Here is a 20,254-nt window from a genome sequence, read left to right as displayed (position 1 = left end):
TTAACACTATAAGGTCTAGGATGACTGGTTTGGTACAGTTTTATGTCCTGTTAACACTATAAGGTCTAGGATGATTGGTTTGGTACAGTTTTATGTCCTGTTAACACTATAAGGTCTAGGATGACTGGTTTGGTACAGTTTTATGTCCTGTTAACACTATAAGGTCTAGGATGACTGGTTTGGTACAGTTTTATGTCCTGTTAACACTATAAGGTCTAGGATGACTGGTTTGGTACAGTTTTATGTCCTGTTAACACTATAAGGTCTAGGATGATTGGTTTGGTACAGTTTTATGTCCTGTTAACACTATAAGGTCTAGGACAATTGGTTTGGTATAGTTTTATGTCCTGTTAACACTATAAGGTCTAGGATGACTGGTTTGGTACAGTTTTATGTCCTGTTAACACTATAAGGTCTAGGATGACTGGTTTGGTACAGTTTTATGTCCTGTTAACACTATAAGGTCTAGGATGATTGGTTTGGTATAGTTTTATGTCCTGTTAACACTATAAGGTCTAGGATGACTGGTTTGGTACAGTTTTATGTCCTGTTAACACTATAAGGTCTAGGATGACTGGTTTGGTACAGTTTTATGTCCTGTTAACACTATAAGGTCTAGGATGATTGGTTTGGTATAGTTTTATGTCCTGTTAACACTATAAGGTCTAGGATGACTGGTTTGGTACAGTTTTATGTCCTGTTAACACTATAAGGTCTAGGATGATTGGTTTGGTACAGTTTTATGTCCTGTTAACACTATAAGGTCTAGGATGATTGGTTTGGTACAGTTTTATGTCCTGTTAACACTATAAGGTCTAGGATGATTGGTTTGGTACAGTTTTATGTCCTGTTAACACTATAAGGTATAGGATGATTGGTTTGGTACAGTTTTATGTCCTGTTAACACTATAAGGTCTAGGATGATTGGTTTGGTACAGTTTTATGTCCTGTTAACACTATAAGGTCTAGGATGATTGGTTTGGTACAGTTTTATGTCCTGTAAACACTATTTACTCTTTTATTCTTTAACACCTAATGGTGATATACAGTTGCCCTGTCATTTTCTAGAAAATTAAACTTGGGTTATAAGCCCTGGAATGATTAAAACAAACTCAAATTTCAATTGCACTAACATTAAGTCAGCATCAATTAAAGGTGTATTTTTGTCCAAGAGATGATTATCACGCACCAAATTAATCAGAAGAGTCTCAAAGATAAGATTCCACCTTGCATTTGAAAAGTTCAGTCACACAACAACTTTAATTAAGAGGCAAGTCTGCAACTCAGGTAAGACTTCAATATTTTTAAAAAGATTGCTATTTATAGTAAAATGGCATATACCAATTTAAACATGGGTCTCCTGACATCATCTTTAATTAAAAGGTACCTGTAGTGAAGTCTGCAAGACAGGTAAAAACTATTGTGTCTATAATGACAGGCTTTTCCAGGGTTTGGTGAAGAAAAGAATATCTCTCTGACCATTATTGGCATAAGTGAAGTTGAGGAAGTTTCTGTAAGATATTTCTCATACTTATAGTACATATCATAGTAAAGCCTGGTTATCCTTCTTTTCTGACAACTGAGAGTTCCCTCTTTCAATTCAATTACAATGGAATTAAGTTTTATAAAAAAAAAAAACATTTGTAAGATACAAATGATTATAACTTTGGTCAAAGTTACACAAAAAATAAAAACAAATTGAAAAGATGAAAAAATTTGGTTTTACTAATCCTACTATACAATGAAAATTCTGACTTATACAAGAATCTGACTAAACATTACTTGTACCAAATGGACCTCATAATTGGAAACAAACGTGGTAAATAATGACATAGATATGGGGTAAGTATCTGGATTCTGGCAAGTGTATAGCATTCTGTATCAAGTACACTTCTTAGCTGGAATGACTCAGAGATCATAATCACAAAATCAGCCAAAAAACATGCACGAGAGAATGTTATAGACAACTCTGCTGGAACCTGAAAAGTTGGGTTTTTCCGTGTTGGCGTACATACGTAGATGATCATGCTTGTTGATGACTGTAGAATTCCAACTCTCTTTGATGTTTATTTAACCACATTCTTTTACACTTTGGAAAACCATAAAATGATAAAATTCTTAATCATTCAAGCATGACATTTGAAGACTCTGAACAGAAGTTACGTAAGCAAAAAGTGATGGATATCATTTTTTGAGTGTTATGCTGCATCATAATTGCACATTTAGCAGGGCATTGAGTGGAAATCCTAACTTATCCAAAACATTAATTCTACTTATCGAATAATAGTCCTCCTCACCGGGGTAATTAATTTGAAACATCAAAACGATAAGTTTTTATGAAATTGAAGTACTGTACATATTTAAGATGTTGGATTCTGGACAATTAGCAGTCTTGGGGTTAGTACGAGTCCGATCCATCACTTCATTGGAGACAGCCCCAAGTGATACCATTCTGGATTTAATCTACTTTCTACACTTAATGATCTGCAACTTAATTTTGTTGTTTTCTGATCAGAAACTATAGATTTCAACACTCATAATAACCACTGTAGTAGAATGAAGCTCTCACAACTGAGTTAATTAAGTGCTAATGAAATTCAATTAGTAAGAAATTAAAACTTAAAGGAACTGTGATCTTATCCTACGAAAATATATCTTTTGTTTTACAGATTAAATTCAAGGAGCTGAAGAAATTTCATTTCCTGGCAGCCTGTGGCTGGTACAACCTGTTCAAGTGTTTCTGACATTCAAGTGTACACCCATCGAGAACTTTTTTCATTTATTTGCTTATTAATCTGCATACGATTTAATCATGTTGTATCAATAATACCTTAGCTTTGAACATGTATAGTTTTCACTGTCACTGAAGATACATTATCATTTTATAAACTTAACATTGCTGATATATATCACAAATGTATCAATAATACCTTCAAGCTTTGAACGCCTATAGTTTTCATTGTCACTAAAGATACACTATCATTTTAACATTGCTGATATATCAAAGTTCAGTTGTCATTCTGTCTATATTGGACAATGTTATCCTCCATGAGGTCATTGTTAATATAGCTAGCCCATAAGTCTTGTTATTTACTTACTAAATATAGAGTTAAAATCTACATTATGACCTTGGATACCACTGGATGGACATTCTATCACTCTGATTTGAATTTAATCTTCAAAACCTGAACTTCATCCTTGTACTTCATTTAAACTTGAGCTGTTTGACCTTGAAAAGGTCGCTGATAATTAACCAATGCTTATGATAAAAAGAATCAATTAAGTGTTGTCATTCTCATGCAATATGTCCTGTTCTTGATTTAATGACAAATGATAAAGTTTATTTGAGTTTGTATGTTTGTTTAGTGCGTAATATGATTTTGATAGATATCTCAGGGCAGTTGTGTATCATCTGAGGTTAGTAAGTACATAGTAACCTGCACATTGATAATGGAAGGGAGTTAACTCTTATCATAAACAATATAATGAATTTTTTCCCTAAAACTGAATTATTTCAAAATTACTGTAAAATGACTAATGGAAGGGAGTTAACTCTTATCATAAAACAATATAAGGTTGTTTTTTTCTAAAACTGAATTATTTTAGAATTACTGAAAAACTTTCTATAATGTTAGTGAAACAGTAACTTTACCAAATAATATTGTGATTTCATGAGTAATTTTGAACTTAAAGGTTTTATCTTAAAAAATAACACAATTTTGTTTGATATGCATTGTTTTTAAGGTTTTGTAAGTCACAGAAAGCAAGACAGGAAATATATAAAATTCTGCCCTTTACTAAGATATATCCATTTTGAACACAAACAGGCCTAGGTTAAAAGGTTCCTTTTCTTGTACATAACTGCATCAAAACTACATTACTTTTAACTACCTTTCTTTCCAAAATGTTAAATTGAACTGAATTGCCTCTTTTGTGTATTATGGGTCAGAAAGTCAATTGAATATATGATGAGGTCATACGTGACTTTGCCTGGAGAAACATAAAAGTCTAGCAACTGGGATGGTCATGATGGCTTCCTGGTCCCGTGTGTAAAGGAAATCTTAGTTGTACAATTAAATGCCAATACCAAAATCTATGTACAAAAGATTTACGTACTTTTAATGGTGAAAATGATCCAAACACTGACCTGATGATGTATTTTTTTATCGCAACTGTGAACAGTACTAGAAGCTGTTGATTCTAGCTGACTGCCAGCGTTCGGACTCTCGGGGGACACATTTTTGTTTTGTAACACCTGATAAGACTTTGGTACCATGTACTATAACTACTTGAGCTTAATCTATTGAGGCACCTATAAAGCTACAGGCCTTGTAGCTGACTAATTGTAGCTTCAGAAATGGCTATATCGTTAATAACACAAGTGCTGTTCAAACCGAAAAAGGCTAAACTCAAAACTTTAATAGTCCAATTATATCCAACATCCCTAATTAACCGAGTCCCTGAATCATAATATCTGCAATGTTACAATAGAATTGTTTTTTAACAATAGATCTAAATGAAAAAGTGAGATATATTGAGGCATCTCTACCACTGTAATAGGTAACTATTGCAGGCAATACATTGAGTAACATGACTTACCTGTAACTATCTTGTGTGTAGTATCCTGGTAGTAACATCCTGATAGTAACATGACTTACCTGTAACTATCTTGTGTGTAGTATCCTGATAGTAACATGACTTACCTGTAACTATCTTGTGTGTAGTATCCTGATAGTAATATGACTTACCTGTAACTATCTTGTGTGTAGTATCCTGATAGTAACATGACTTACCTGTAACTATCTTGTGTGTAGTATCCTGATAGTAACATGACTTACCTGTAACTATCTTGTGTGTAGTATCCTGATAGTAACATGACTTACCTGTAACTATCTTGTGTGTAGTATCCTGGTAGTAACATGACTTACCTGTAACTATCTTGTGTAGTATCCTGATAGTAACATGACTTACCTGTAACTATCTTGTGTGTAGTATCCTGGTAGTAACATGACTTACCTGTAACTATCTTGTGTGTAGTATCCTGGTAGTAACATGACTTACCTGTAACTATCTTGTGTGTAGTATCCTGGTAATAACATATGACTTACCTGTAACTATCTTGTGTGTAGTATCCTGATAGTAACATGACTTACCTGTAACTACCTTGTGTGTAGTATCCTGATAGTAACATGACTTACCTGTAACTATCTTGTGTGTAGTATCCTGGTAGTAACATGACTTACCTGTAACTACCTTGTGTGTAGTATCCTGATAGTAACATGACTTACCTGTAACTACCTTGTGTGTAGTATCCTGGTAGTAACATGACTTACCTGTAACTATCTTGTGTAGTATCCTGGTAGTAACATGACTTACCTGTAACTATCTTGTGTGTAGTATCCTGATAGTAACATGACTTACCTGTAACTATCTTGTGTGTAGTATCCTGGTAGTAACATGACTTACCTGTAACTATCTTGTGTGTAGTATCCTGATAGTAACATGACTTACCTGTAACTATCTTGTGTGTAGTATCCTGGTAGTAACATATGACTTACCTGTAACTATCTTGTGTGTAGTATCCTGGTAGTAACATGACTTACCTGTAACTATCTTGTGTGTAGTATCCTGATAGTAACATGACTTACCTGTAACTATCTTGTGTGTAGTATCCTGGTAGTAACATATGACTTACCTGTAACTATCTTGTGTGTAGTATCCTGATAGTAACATGACTTACCTGTAACTATCTTGTGTGTAGTATCCTGATAGTAATATGACTTACCTGTAACTATCTTGTGTGTAGTATCCTGATAGTAACATGACTTACCTGTAACTATCTTGTGTGTAGCATCCTGATAGTAACATGACTTACCTGTAGCAGTGTTTCATCTGAGGTTTTTCCATGTAAAATTGGCCCTTCACTTCTTCCATCTATAAAAAAAAAACATAAAAAAATATATAAAGTTTAAATTATTTATTGATGCATAAACTGGAGAAATGACAGTGAAATATCTTTATTATACTGCCTGTTTGTACCTATTTAATTTATATATAGTATCATACATCCAGGTACTGGTAGGTGTTAATGTCACATAGAATCTATTAAACCACTTTAATAAGTTCCATATTGCATTTACATGGCAAGTAAGATTATTCTTTTTATCAAACAGCTTGTATAACAAAACAAGAAATCCCAGAGGGATCTTGGCGCCCACCATTGAATGATCTTGATAGGTTCCATGTCAGATTGATCTTTTCTCTATTTTCCCTTCCTCTTACTAATCTGTGCAAATTGAGAAACATCTCTCAAGTACTTTTCAAACAAGGGGAACCAATATATGAAATTTGAGAAAGATCCCTTTAGTACTTTCTGAGAAATAGCGATAACAAACTTCAATTGTCAAAATCCAAGATGGCTGCCTGTCGGCCATGTTGTTTTCCGATTGGTTTCGAAATGCAATATGCATAACAAGGCACCAAGGGGAACCTACATATGAAAATAGAGAACGATCCCTTCACTACTTACTGAGAAATAGTGATAACAAACTTCAATTGTCAAAATCCAAGATGGCTGCCTGTCGGCCATGTTGTTTTTTGATTGGTCTCAAAATGCAATATGCATAACTTTCTAAGGCACCAAGGGGAACCTTACATATGAAATTTGAGAAAGATCCCTTCAGTACTTTCTGAGAAATACAAACTTCAATTGTCAAAATCCAAGATGGCTGCCTGTCGGCCATGTTGTTTTCCGATTGGTCTCAAAAAGCAATATGAATAACTAGGACCAAGGGAACCTACAAATGAAATTTCAGAAAGATCCCTTCAGTACTTTCTGAGAAATAGTGATAACAAACCTCAATTGTCAAAATCCAAGATGGCTGGCTGTCGGCCATGTTGCTTTCCGATTGGTCTCAAAATGCAATATGCATAACTAGGCACCAAGGGGAACCTACATATGAAATTTGAGAAAGATCCCTTTAGTACTTTCTGAGAAATAGCGATAACAAACTTCAATTGTCAAAATCCGAGATGGCTGCCTGTCGGCCATGTTGTTTTCCGATTGGTCTCAAAATGCAATATGCATAACTAGGCACCAAGGGGAACCTACATATGAAATTTGAGAAAGATCCCTTCAGTACTTTCTGAGGATTAGCAATAACAAGAATTGTTTACGGACGGAGGGACGGACGGACGGACCATGGACCACGGACGCAGGGTGATTTGAATAGCCCACCATCTGATGATGGTGGGCTAAAAAAAAAAGCAAAAACACAAATTTATTTACTGGTTTCACTTCAACATTAAAGCTGACAACGTAAGATTAAAAGCTTTCGTTTTGAAAAAAAAAAAAATTGAAATGGTTTGAAGATGTTTCCTTTGATAAATATATATCTTTCAGTCAGTTTCCATGGAAAAGGCAGACATTTTAGTTGAAGTGATACCAGGAAATAAATTTAAGTTTTGATTTTTTTTTGTTATACAAGCTGTGTGATACAAAAATAATCTTACTCACCATGTAAATGCAAGATTGCAGAAAAAACTTCATGTACAACATATGTCAAAAAAAGATTAATTCTGACTTTAGGATAGATATATTTAATTTTAAATAGGTTTCAGAAAAAGAATGTGTGGAGAATTGTGTCATTTTGGGTCAAACATCATGATATTTTGCAATTTTAAAGGTTTTTTGAAGTGGTTACCATGGTATTCACAGGTCTAAAAAAACACAGAAAAAATAAGTTTACTTATCCTTCAGGGTATCGTTTCACAAAGCTTCGTAACTTACGAACATTCGTAAATACTTACAAAAAGTTATGCAAAACTTACGAATTTCGTAAGTGCGTTTCACAAAGGTGTTCGTAACTTTTTTCGTATCTTACGTCAAAATCGTACGCTCTCCCGGTAAAAATATACCACTCTCTAACTTGGAGGTAAAAAAGGACGACACTTCTGGGGTGAAAATTGTACGCCGGTCCTATTCCCGGGTCACGTACACAGACTATGAACTTTAATTTGTTCTATCAAAACAACCGTATTATTGAGAGAAGATCATTTTTCCTATAAGATTCCAATTCTAATTGTTTATCATGCGTTAAAACAAACAGTAACGACGCAATTTTCACAGATTTTGCTCAATGCTCAAAGACATACATAATGTTCTTAAAATAGACCATATGTTGGCACAGTCTGCGAATATGCGTACAATTAGTTTCATGACAATGTGTATTTTGCCGGCATCCCTCCTCGACTTTCAAAACCCGGTTTCCACCTCGCAAGGCATATTCGTTCTCTTAAGCTAATTTGTAAATGAGTACGACGTCATTTTCTGTTCAAAAGGGCATGCCTGCGCACGATTTTAAATTGTTTTCGTAAGTTACGACAGGGTTGATATGGCGTAAAGTTACGCAAGGTTTTTGCGTAACTTACGAAGTTTTTGTGAAACGCTTAGTAATTCGTAAATGTGACTTACGCAAATTTCGTAAGTTACGAAGCTTTGTGAAACGATACCCTGAGCTGTATTTAAAAATTACAAATGTTATATAGATTCCAAATATATATACTTTAATATAGGTAATATGTAGGGTTAACTGGCTATTGTTTACATATCTAAAACATGTAGTTTATTTTTCAGAATTGGGCATTTTTAATGAACACTGCTACCGATACAAATCACATGGTTTATAACAGAGATGAGATAATCAAAATCAACACTTACTTAATCAGACTTCTTAACTTCATAAGACTACATACTTTTTGTCATGACTATAATACATGCCAAATTTCTAATAGAACAGTTGAAAAAAAGGGAAACAACTTTCGCAAAAATAGTAGTATACATGTATTTTTTTTTTCCCCGGCAAACATATATATGATTAGATGTAGATCTCCAGATAAACAAGTTTACACTGGAAGGACTGACAAGACACCTTATCAAACACTCCTAGCAAATTTTTAATGAGAGGCACAGGGGGCCTGTATTGCTCACCTTGTGGGATTTGACAAACGTCAAAATAATTTTCATAATCAATTTGTTAACAGCTTTATCTGACTGTTGTTGTCCAACAATGTTATATATATATATGGTTATTGGGTGGGGATCTCACTGCTTTAAAGATATAACCCAGAAACAAAGTCCAGACTGCCTAGGGGTGTGAAAAGACCCCAGGGATCGTTCTAACAACATGATTGTGTTTAAAGAAACTAAATGCCTTGGGGTGGGGAAAGTCACCTCTGGGCCTATTTTTACATCAGGATTGTGTTTATCTCTTGATGCCCAACACATTATGCAATATGGTTATGGGGAGGAGAACTCAACAATTTCAAATATATAACCAAGAAACAACTGATAAGTCCTATGGGTGGGGAAGGACCCTTGGGCCTATTTTTACATCAGGATTGTGTTGATCTCTTGATGCCAAACGATGCCGTATATTGTTATGGGGATCTCAACAGTTTCAAAAATATAACCAAGAAACTACTGGAAAGTCCTTAGGGGTGGGGGAAAGACCCCAGAGCCTTTTAATACATGTTAATCAATTTATGCCCAATAACAATAAAGGGTTATAGATGGGGAATCTTAACAGTTTCAAAAATATGACCAAGAATCTAAACCCCTAGGGGTGGGGAGGACCCCAGGGTCCAAGTGGCCATAAAAGGACATACTTCTATTGGGGCCTGCCCCTCAGCCCCAGGGTTGTAACTGCCACCATTTATGCAGAATTTGTTTCCTTTTCCCCCCCAAGGATCTTTCTGATCAAATTTGGTTCAAATCCATACAGGACTTTTTGACTAATAGCGATTTGAAGCAAATATTAACAAACGCCGACCCAGGCATATAAAGCTCATAGTCCCTTTGAGCCAGGTGAACTAAAAACTGTATATTTCTCTTAGTCAAAAAATTAATTTTCATTCATACTGAACATATTTTACAACTACATGTAGATTTGTTGGAGAAAAGAAATTGAATACTTCATATGCACATGGTAATTTTGACCTACATTATCTAAAGCAGGAAGTGAAAATACTTGTTGTACTGGCCTCAGATTACTAACATTAGCACAAAGTAGAACACATCTGTCCCATTCTCAGGAATGCTCAAAATAATCATGTATCATCCACATATATCGTGCCACTACTATCTGCAACTCTGACACACACCTGACCATAGAGACAAAATTATCTTGGGGACACAAGGCTGAGACAAATAGAACATCAAATTAGATGTTAATGAGGATAGATTCTAACTACAGGTAGTTACAATCAATGGTTGTGGATCTCATTTACAGCAGTCACAGCAAAATGTTTAATTATAAATTTGCAATATCTCAAACAATTTAATGTAAAAAACAGATCCCAGAATTTAGGTGTATGTAGGACTGATCTTTTCTCGTTTCCTTCTTAATCATTTGAAAGCAAGTGGGACCTACATATATCCAAGTTAATAATTGGTCACCTGACAGCCATTTGATAATATTTTGGCTTTTTTCTTTTCCAGTCTTTTTTCTTGTAAAGTAAGCTGAACTAGCTGGGCTCTATCATGTAAGGTCAGAAATAAGTCATTTCCAGTTCCACAATTAATTTTTTGCCCGATTTTTTTTGTCATACATCTAACATTATAAAAAGCAAAAAAATAAGGCACATACTCTGAATTTAAGCCACACACTATTTCTCTCCTATTTGAAACTTAACAGCTGACAGATCTGTGTCCCATATCCAGGGATTAGAATAATGGCTGTGGTAATGACCCAGATAGAGGACACTCTTCCATAGCCCTCGATCTTTCAAGGACCTGATAAACAGGCCAATAACCAAATGGAAATTCGGCCAGAAAACAGGTACACAAAACATGAAATGTTCTATTTTTATAAAATTCGGTCAGATGTAATATGTCGATCAATGTTTATAATTATCCATCAATTGTATTAACAAGGTAACAAGTAGGTGCAGTTGTTAGTTTAATTGTTACTGGTTTACCACCTACATGCCTCCACCAATTGCTAGGTTTTGTTTCATCGACTATATACAGTGGACCTGCAATAATCCGGACGCCGATATTCCGGAAAACTCACAGTCCGGACAGAAATGCATGGGAACGGATTTCCGTAACGTTATTTGTACTCACCAGTCCGGAAATTCGGATTCCGATTCCAGAACCATATTTTGGGAACTGAACGTACTTTTCATTAGTAAATTTCCCGCAATAATCCGGATGAATTTTTTCACCATGTGGAGAGAAAAATGTCGGGGCAAGTCACCCGTGTCGTGTCGACAGCTGTACAGACTATCACTTGACACTGTGCGTAGTCATAGCGACTGCTGCCAGGCCATAGCCCCGGGTGTTTACCTGTGTTGCAATGAGCTCTGTTTTTATAACGGTACATGGCTTTTTTTTACTAGGGTCTTTTGTTTCAGGTTTTTAAATTACGTAAGAATCATAAAATCATGGACTGATGATAAGAACGTGTCTTTTTATTTCAGGTTTTAAACTAATGTAAACAAAAACCGCAAAAACACGGACTGTTGGGAAGTTGTAAAAACCGGGTCTTCTAATTTACGTAAAAAACATACATGGTACATAGCGGGTCTTTCATTTCAGGGTTTTAACTTAAAGCTGACAGTGCAAGTTAAAAAGCATCCAATTGAAATTAAAAAAAAAAATACCTGTACAGATTTCCAAAAATCGTTTCCGAGACAATCCCCAGTTATGGTAGTGTCGTATCTAAGGACGGGCAGACATTTTTCTTTTTTGTTATGCGTGGATACAACCAAGCCGCCGCTGCTATAAAAAGAACGTGCTTCGTCACACTCGCATTCACTCTAACCTCAGGTGTTCACGGTGACACACCTGTATCTTCTACACTATATCTGTACACCACGTGACCTGCAACTGTATTCGCGAACGACACCAAACAGAAGCACTTACCTGTAACTTGAGCAGAAAGATGGTCAGTGTCTCTCAATTATCTTTCAAATCTTGTTGAAAATAAAGTCTCCAAATAAATGCTTGAAATGCATAACGAATTAATCCCAAATACTCTATCCATCTTCTCACGTGTTTTTCGTGGGTGCAGCCATTTTCATAACAAGTAAACAGTCCGAGGAGTTCCGATTTTTACTCGTATCCCACACTAGCACTCCTCGGATGTTTTCCTATTGTCTACACAACACTAGGGCTGTTGTGCGGTTTTATCACGTTTTAATTGCGTTATGGCACGTGCACAAATAATACATTTGTTCGAAGACACGGAAAATATTTCGATGGAAACTATGGATATAATGATGTAACAGTTGTAAAGTTGTTCTTGCTGCATATCCCACTGGAAAGACTCAGGTAGGAATTTACTCATATTTACTCTGTTTATAATTTCATTAGGTACATGTTTTGTTGGGGCCCAAATAGTTTGTGTTGTCAATACTTTCTTTTCTTTCTTTTATTGTAAAATAAAATATATATGTATATATAAAGTTACCTCTTCAAATTCCATATTCAAGTTCCGTAATGTGAACAAAAACTCATTTGCGTTTGTATTGAGAACGTATACTATGTATAATGGAGAGATGTGTCGCTATGCGCGTGTATCGATAGACTGATACTTGTCTCAATGAACGCACGCGCTTTTATAGCGGCTCGTATCTACGCATTACAAAAAACAAAAATGTCTGCCCGTCCTTAGATACGACACAACCATAATTGGGGGATGTCTCGGAAACGATTTTTGGAAATCTGTACATGTATTATTTTTTTTAAATTTCAATTGGATGCTTTTTAACTTGCACTGTCAGCTTTAAGGTAAAAAACCGTTAATATACCGTGTCTTTTATTTCAGGTATTTAACGTTTGTAATTGCTAGTCGTTTGTGAACCTCCGGACGTGACACGTGTGTTGTTTGTAGGTCACATATGCCTGCTATCCGAGTGCTTGTTCTGACTGACTTACCCGATTCAGGCACAAATATATACAAGTACACGTATAGTAAAATGCTTCATAAGGGTCACATTATACAATGCACAACAAAGTGAAGATTATACTGCACGGTGTAGCTCAGAAACATCGGTTTGTATATACTCTTTGACGTTGAGATTGAAAAATAAAACAACTTTCACTTTACATGTTCTTTTAAAAACATTGATAATTTTTTAGTTTCAACAAAATAAAACAAAACAAGAATCATATCAGAAACATAAGTATATTTATTTTAAAAAAGACTGACAATTAGACGTGTTTATGAAATGTAAGTATGTCATTTAAATGTCCCACATTGTATATAGAAAAGGGAGATTACTCTTACACGACAATTTTTTTGAACTGGTAGATGAAATTCGGCAGTCCAGAAAACTTGTAATCCGGATGGTTTGGGCTGGGAACGAAGGTGTTCGGATTATCGAGGGTCCGCTGTAGACAGTGTTCTGTGAGGAAGTTACTGGTTTACCACCTAAACGACTCCACAAATTGCTAGGTTTTGTTTTGTCGACTATAGGCAGTGTTCTTTGAGGAAGTACTGGTTTACCACCTACATGACAGCCTATTGCTAGGTATAATCTCACCAACTATAGTCAGTATTATTAGAGCGTAAGTTACTGGTTTTACCACCTACATGACAGCCTATTGCTTGGTATAATCTCACCAACTAATATAGTCAGTATTATTTGGGCGTAAGTTACTGGTTTACCACCGACATGACAGCCTACTGCTAGGTATAATCTCACCAACTATAGTCAGTATTATTTGGGCGTAAGTTACTGGTTTACCACCTACATGACAGCCTATTGCTTGGTATAATCTCACTAACTAATATAGTCAGTATTATTTGGGCGTAAGTTACTGGTTTACCACCTACATGACAGCCTATTGCTTGGTATAATCTCACCAACTAATATAGTCAGTATTATTTGGGCGTAAGTTACTGGTTTACCACCTACATGACAGCCTATTGCTTGGTATAATCTCACCAACTAATATAGTCAGTATTATTTGGGCGTAAGTTACTGGTTTACCACCTACATGACAGCCTATTGCTTGGTATAATCTCACCAACTATAGTCAGTATTATTTGGGCGTAAGTTACTGGTTTACCACCTACATGACAGCCTATTGCTTGGTATAATCTCACCAACTAATATAGTCAGTATAATTTGGGCGTAAGTTACTGGTTTACCACCGACATGACAGCCTATTGCTAGGTATAATCTCACCAACTAATATAGTCAGTATAATTTGGGCGTAAGTTACTGGTTTACCACCGACATGACAGCCTATTGCTAGGTATAATCTCACCAACTATAGTCAGTATTATTTGGGCGTAAGTTACTGGTTTACCACCTACATGACAGCCTATTGCTAGGTATAATCTCACCAACTATAGTCAGTATTATTCGGGCGTAAGTTACTGGTTTACCACCGACATGACAGCCTATTGCTTGGTATAATCTCACCAACTGATATAGTCAGTATTATTAGAGCGTAAGTTACTGGTTTACCACCGACATGACAGCCTATTGCTAGGTATAATCTCACCAACTAATATAGTCAGTATAATTTGGGCGTAAGTTACTGGTTTACCATCTACATGACAGCCTATTGCTAGGTATAATCTCACCAACTAATATAGTCAGTATAATTTGGGCGTAAGTTACTGGTTTACCACCGACATGACAGCCTATTGCTAGGTATAATCTCACCAACTAATATAGTCAGTATAATTTGGGCGTAAGTTACTGGTTTACCACCGACATGACAGCCTATTGCTAGGTATAATCTCACCAACTAATATAGTCAGTATAATTTGGGCGTAAGTTACTGGTTTACCACCGACATGACAGCCTATTGCTAGGTATAATCTCACCAACTAATATAGTCAGTATAATTTGGGCGTAAGTTACTGGTTTACCACCGACATGACAGCCTATTGCTTGGTATAATCTCACCAACTATAGTCAGTATTATTTGGGCGTAAGTTACTGGTTTACCACCTACATGACAGCCTATTGCTAGGTATAATCTCACCAACTATAGTCAGTATTATTCGGGCGTAAGTTACTGGTTTACCACCGACATGACAGCCTATTGCTTGGTATAATCTCACCAACTGATATAGTCAGTATTATTAGAGCGTAAGTTACTGGTTTACCACCGACATGACAGCCTATTGCTAGGTATAATCTCACCAACTAATATAGTCAGTATAATTTGGGCGTAAGTTACTGGTTTACCACCGACATGACAGCCTATTGCTAGGTATAATCTCACCAACTAATATAGTCAGTATTATTTGGGCGTAAGTTACTGGTTTACCACCGACATGACAGCCTATTGCTAGGTATAATCTCACCAACTAATATAGTCAGTATTATTTGGGCGTAAGTTACTGGTTTACCACCGACATGACAGCCTATTGCTAGGTATAATCTCACCAACTAATATAGTCAGTATAATTTGGGCGTAAGTTACTGGTTTACCACCGACATGACAGCCTATTGCTAGGTATAATCTCACCAACTAATATAGTCAGTATAATTTGGGCGTAAGTTACTGGTTTACCACCGACATGACAGCCTATTGCTAGGTATAATCTCACCAACTAATATAGTCAGTATAATTTGGGCGTAAGTTACTGGTTTACCACCGACATGACAGCCTATTGCTAGGTATAATCTCACCAACTATAGTCAGTATTATTTGGGCGTAAGTTACTGGTTTACCACCTACATGACAGCCTATTGCTTGGTATAATCTCACCAACTAATATAGTCAGTATAATTTGGGTGTAAGTTACTGGTTACCACCTACATGACAGCCTATTGCTAGGTATAATCTCACCAACTATAGTCAGTATTATTTGGGCGTAAGTTACTGGTTACCACCTACATGACAGCCTATTGCTAGGTATAATCTCACCAACTATAGTCAGTATTATTTGGGCGTAAGTTACTGGTTTACCACCGACATGACAGCCTATTGCTAGGTATAATCTCACCAACTATAGACAATGTAATTCTATCAGCATCAGTGTGCACATCAAATTTGCAACTGGATTTCAATATTCTGGTTTTGCATAGAGTTGACCCTCAAAAATCCGGACACCTTCATTCCCAGCCCATACCATCCAGATTACGAGTTTTCAGGACTGCCAAATTTTGTTGACTTTACAAATAAATCTGTCGCAAAAGAGTTATTTCCCTTGATTATATACACTTGGAAATGTTTAACTAATACTTCATAAATAATTTGGGATATTTTCGTGAATACAGTCAAACCTGCCTATAAAGACTGTTCAAGGGGAGGCAGAAAAATGGTCACTATAGACAGGTTGCCTTTATACTATAGACAGGTCAAAGTTATCACACCAACCAGTTAACATGAAACTGCCATTAATAACTTGTCACTGAACAGGGCATTCAGTAGACCAGTCAGTTTTAACATTTTCAGAAGCTAAATCAAAGCATACACTTTATACATATATATATATTTATAAATCTGAAGGGTTAAATATTTATTAAAAAGACATTTCCATTAAAAACCCAAGAATATATTATGATTTTGTGGAGTCCAAGACAAAACAAAACTCAAAATGGTCTAATGGATACAAAAGAAACTTTTTTTTATATTTTGTTCTGAAATATTACTAAATGTATTTATCAAATTATCTCCCCTTCTTTCTTAAATTCAAAAAAAAAACACACACAATATTTTGTGACATACAATAACTTCTTAAAACCAAAAGATTTTTTTTCTGACTCAAATTAAAGTGAAATTTGGATATTTGTTGCATGCAGGGATGACTTTTTATTAATATTGACTAATTAAAGATGGCGGCAGTACAACCGCTAGTAACCAAGTAACGACAGCTACGATTACACAATGCAGAATTGTGTTGTGTGTTGTATAGTGTGACCAGTGTAAAGATTTATTTAATGAAATGGTTTACTCAGTCATGGTGACTTAAAACAACATACATGTAATACATGTACTTACTGCTACTGTAAGTACCATCTGATTTCTTAAAAAGTATTTTTACGTAAGATAAAGACCCTACAGAATGTTAACATATAGCACCAAGGCTAATTGTCCACATTTTGTGATTTTTACGTAAAAAACATCAAATAAACAACTTACCAACAGTCAATGTTTTGTCATTTTTACCAAGGTTAAAAAAACCTCAAATAACAGTTATATAAAAAAATCTTTCAGCTGATGTCTTGTGAAACACCTTCTATTTAAACAATATCTAAATTTTGTTTAGTGTGAATTGTATACATATTACAGATAAACTGATATGATATTCTTTCCGTATATTAAATCATATCTTGGTTACATATTTTAGTTAATGATTCGTATGTACTAACTTTGGAATAACATTGTTGATATCATAGCTATCATCTGCATTACATTTGAAACAAGAGATCCCAGAGGGATCTTGGCGCCCACCATTGAATGATCTTCATAGGTTCCATGTCAGATTGATCTTTTCTCTACTTTTCCCTTCATTTTACTAATCTGTGCAAATTGAGACATCCCTCCAGTACTTTTCAAACAAGGGAATCCTAGCTATATAAGAAATTTGAGATTTAACGATAATGGCTGTTTGTTTGCCAGGTTGTTTTCAGGACAGACTGGTCCAAAAATGCAATACAAGGGACCAAGGGGAACCTACTTATGAAATTTGAGAAAGATCCATTCAGTACTTTAAGAAATAGAGATAACAAACTTCAATTGTCAAAATCCAAGATGGCGGTCTGTCGGCCATATTGTTTTCCAATTGATCTCAAAATGCAATAAGCATAACTAGGCATCAAGGGGAACCTCCATATGAAATTTCAGAAAGATCCATTCAGTACTTTCTCAGAAATAGCGATAACAAACTTCAATTGTCAAAATCCAAGATGGCTGCCTGTCGGCCATGTTGTTTTCCGATTGGTCTCAAATCGCAATATGCATAACTAAGCACCAAGGGGAACCTACATATGAAATTTGAGAAAGATCCCTTCAGTTCTTTCTCAGAAATAGCGATAACAAACTTCAATTGTCAAAATCCAAGATGGCTGCCTGTCGGCCATGTTGTTTTCAGATTGGTCTCAAAACGCAATGTGCATAACTAGGCACCAAGGGAAACTTACATATGAAATTTCAGAAAGATCCATTCAGTACTTTCTCAGAAATAGTGATAACAAACTTCAATTGTCAAAATCCAAGATGGCTGCCTGTCAGCCATGTTGTTTTCTGATTGGTCTCAAAACGCAATATGCATAACTAGGCACCAAGGGAAACCTACATATGAAATTTCAGAAAGATCCATTCAGTACTTTCTCAGAAATAGTGATAACAAACTTAAATTGTCAAAATCCAAGATGGCTGCCTGTCAGCCATGTTGTTTTCTGATTGGTCTCAAAACGCAATATGCATAACTAGGCACCAAGGGAAACCTACATATGAAATTTCAAAAAGATCCATTCAGTACTTTCTCGGAAATAGCGATAACAAACTTCAATTGTCAAAATCCAAGATGGCTGCCTGTCGGCCATGTTGTTTTCAGATTGGTCTCAAAATGCAATATGCATAACTAGGCACCAAGGGAAACCTACATATGAAATTTCAGAAAGATCCATTCAGTACATTCTCAGAAATAGTGATAACAAACTTCAATTGTCAAAATCCAAGATGGCTGCCTGTCGGCCATGTTGTTTTCCGATTGGTCTCAAATCGTAATATGCATAACTAAGCACCAAGGGGAACCTACATATGAAATTTGAGAAAGATCCCTTCAGTTCTTTCTCAGAAATAGCGATAACAAACTTCAATTGTCAAAATCCAAGATGGCTGCCTTTTGGCCATGTTGTTATCTGATTGGTCTCAAAATGCAATATGCATAACTAAGCACCAAGGGGAACCTTCATATGAAATTTGAGAAAGATCCATTCAGTACTTTCTCAGAAATAGCGATAACAAACTTCAATTGTCAAAATCCAAGATGGCTGCCTGTCGGCCATGTTGTTTTCCGATTGGTCTCAAAACGCAATATGCATAACTAGGCACCAAGGGGAACCTATATATGAAATTTGAGAAAGATCCCTTCAGTACTTTCTCAGAAATAGCGATAACAAGAATTGTTTACGGACGGACGGAGGGACGGACGGACGACGGACCACGGACGCAGGGCGATTTGAATAGCCCACCATCTGATGATGGTGGGCTAAAAAACAGGACCAGTACTATTCAAAAGCAGAGTACTGTTACAAAAACTGAGCTGCACAGGTAAATGCCTGGGGTTAAGACCTCACAGTGATTGCTATGACTACTCAGTGCGTCAAGCCAGCTAGCTGTTCACCTGTCGACACGGGTGACTGACCCCGACTTTTTTCGGAATCTGAATTTCCGGACTATTGATAGCCGGATTATTGTGGGTCCAATGTATTCATTCGCAATATTATGCACACAAGAACCTCTTTTTACATTAAGTCAAGTAATCAAAATAGCTAACCTAATGAATGATTTAATTTTCATAGATCTTATTTATTTTAACTTTTATATAGTATTGAGAATTGTAAACCTACTTTTCCTAACCTGTATTACTCTGAACATAACATCCAATATCTTCAGCCCTAGACTGACAATTTTAACACTCTGGTGACCCATAACATTTCTGTCGACTGTCCTTGATACAGCAGTCAGTAAAGCGTTTTCAATAGTATCTATGTTAGAAAAAAAAATAGTTTGGTAAACGGAGTTTGTATCAGTTCAAAAGTTTTATTATCAAAGATTTATATCATTACTTACCCGTAATTTATAAGTTTTATTCAAGATCTTAAGGACACTTAAACCAATGTGAAACAAATTTGTTCATATAAACCAATGTGGTGATTCTAATGTCTGCTAAAATTTCCAAACCAAAAGTATTACTCCCCAGACTCCCAATGCGACTGAAGCATGAAGTCTCCATATGAATTTGTATACAGCAGATATATCCTACTTGGTAACATTGTACATATGATCTAACTGGTGTAAAAACTGTATGGAGATAAGAAGCCCATAGGCCTTAACCATCAGTTTAAATTATGATATCTTTACATAGGTAGTAGAACTTTGTTGTTGCAATATGAACAAAATATTCAAAATGTCAACAAAAGACAAAAAAGTCTCAATGGGCCTGTATCACTCACCTGGTTCTACAGAAACTCTGAAGTTGATCTAGGTCATTTCTACAAATACTATGCTGATCACTATATTCAAATATCAGAGTACACCTATAAGCTAGGT

General features: G+C 35.7%; 1 protein-coding gene across 1 annotated transcript in view; it reads right to left on the bottom strand.

Moving 5' to 3' along the window:
* The window catches only part of LOC117329012 (ubiquitin carboxyl-terminal hydrolase-like), a 78,179-nt gene that overhangs the window by 15,559 nt on the left and 42,366 nt on the right, over positions 1-20,254 (bottom strand). The window contains exon 8 of the mRNA XM_033886692.1: positions 5,876-5,934. Within this exon, the coding sequence (XP_033742583.1) occupies positions 5,876-5,934 (59 nt within the window). The remainder of the gene's footprint in view (positions 1-5,875; positions 5,935-20,254) is intronic.

Source organism: Pecten maximus, chromosome 6 (assembly GCF_902652985.1).
Source record: "Pecten maximus chromosome 6, xPecMax1.1, whole genome shotgun sequence".
Classification (NCBI taxonomy): domain Eukaryota; kingdom Metazoa; phylum Mollusca; class Bivalvia; order Pectinida; family Pectinidae; genus Pecten; species Pecten maximus.
The sequence above is the reverse complement of the archived record's forward strand: the minus strand, read 5'-3'. Positions and strand labels throughout refer to the sequence as shown.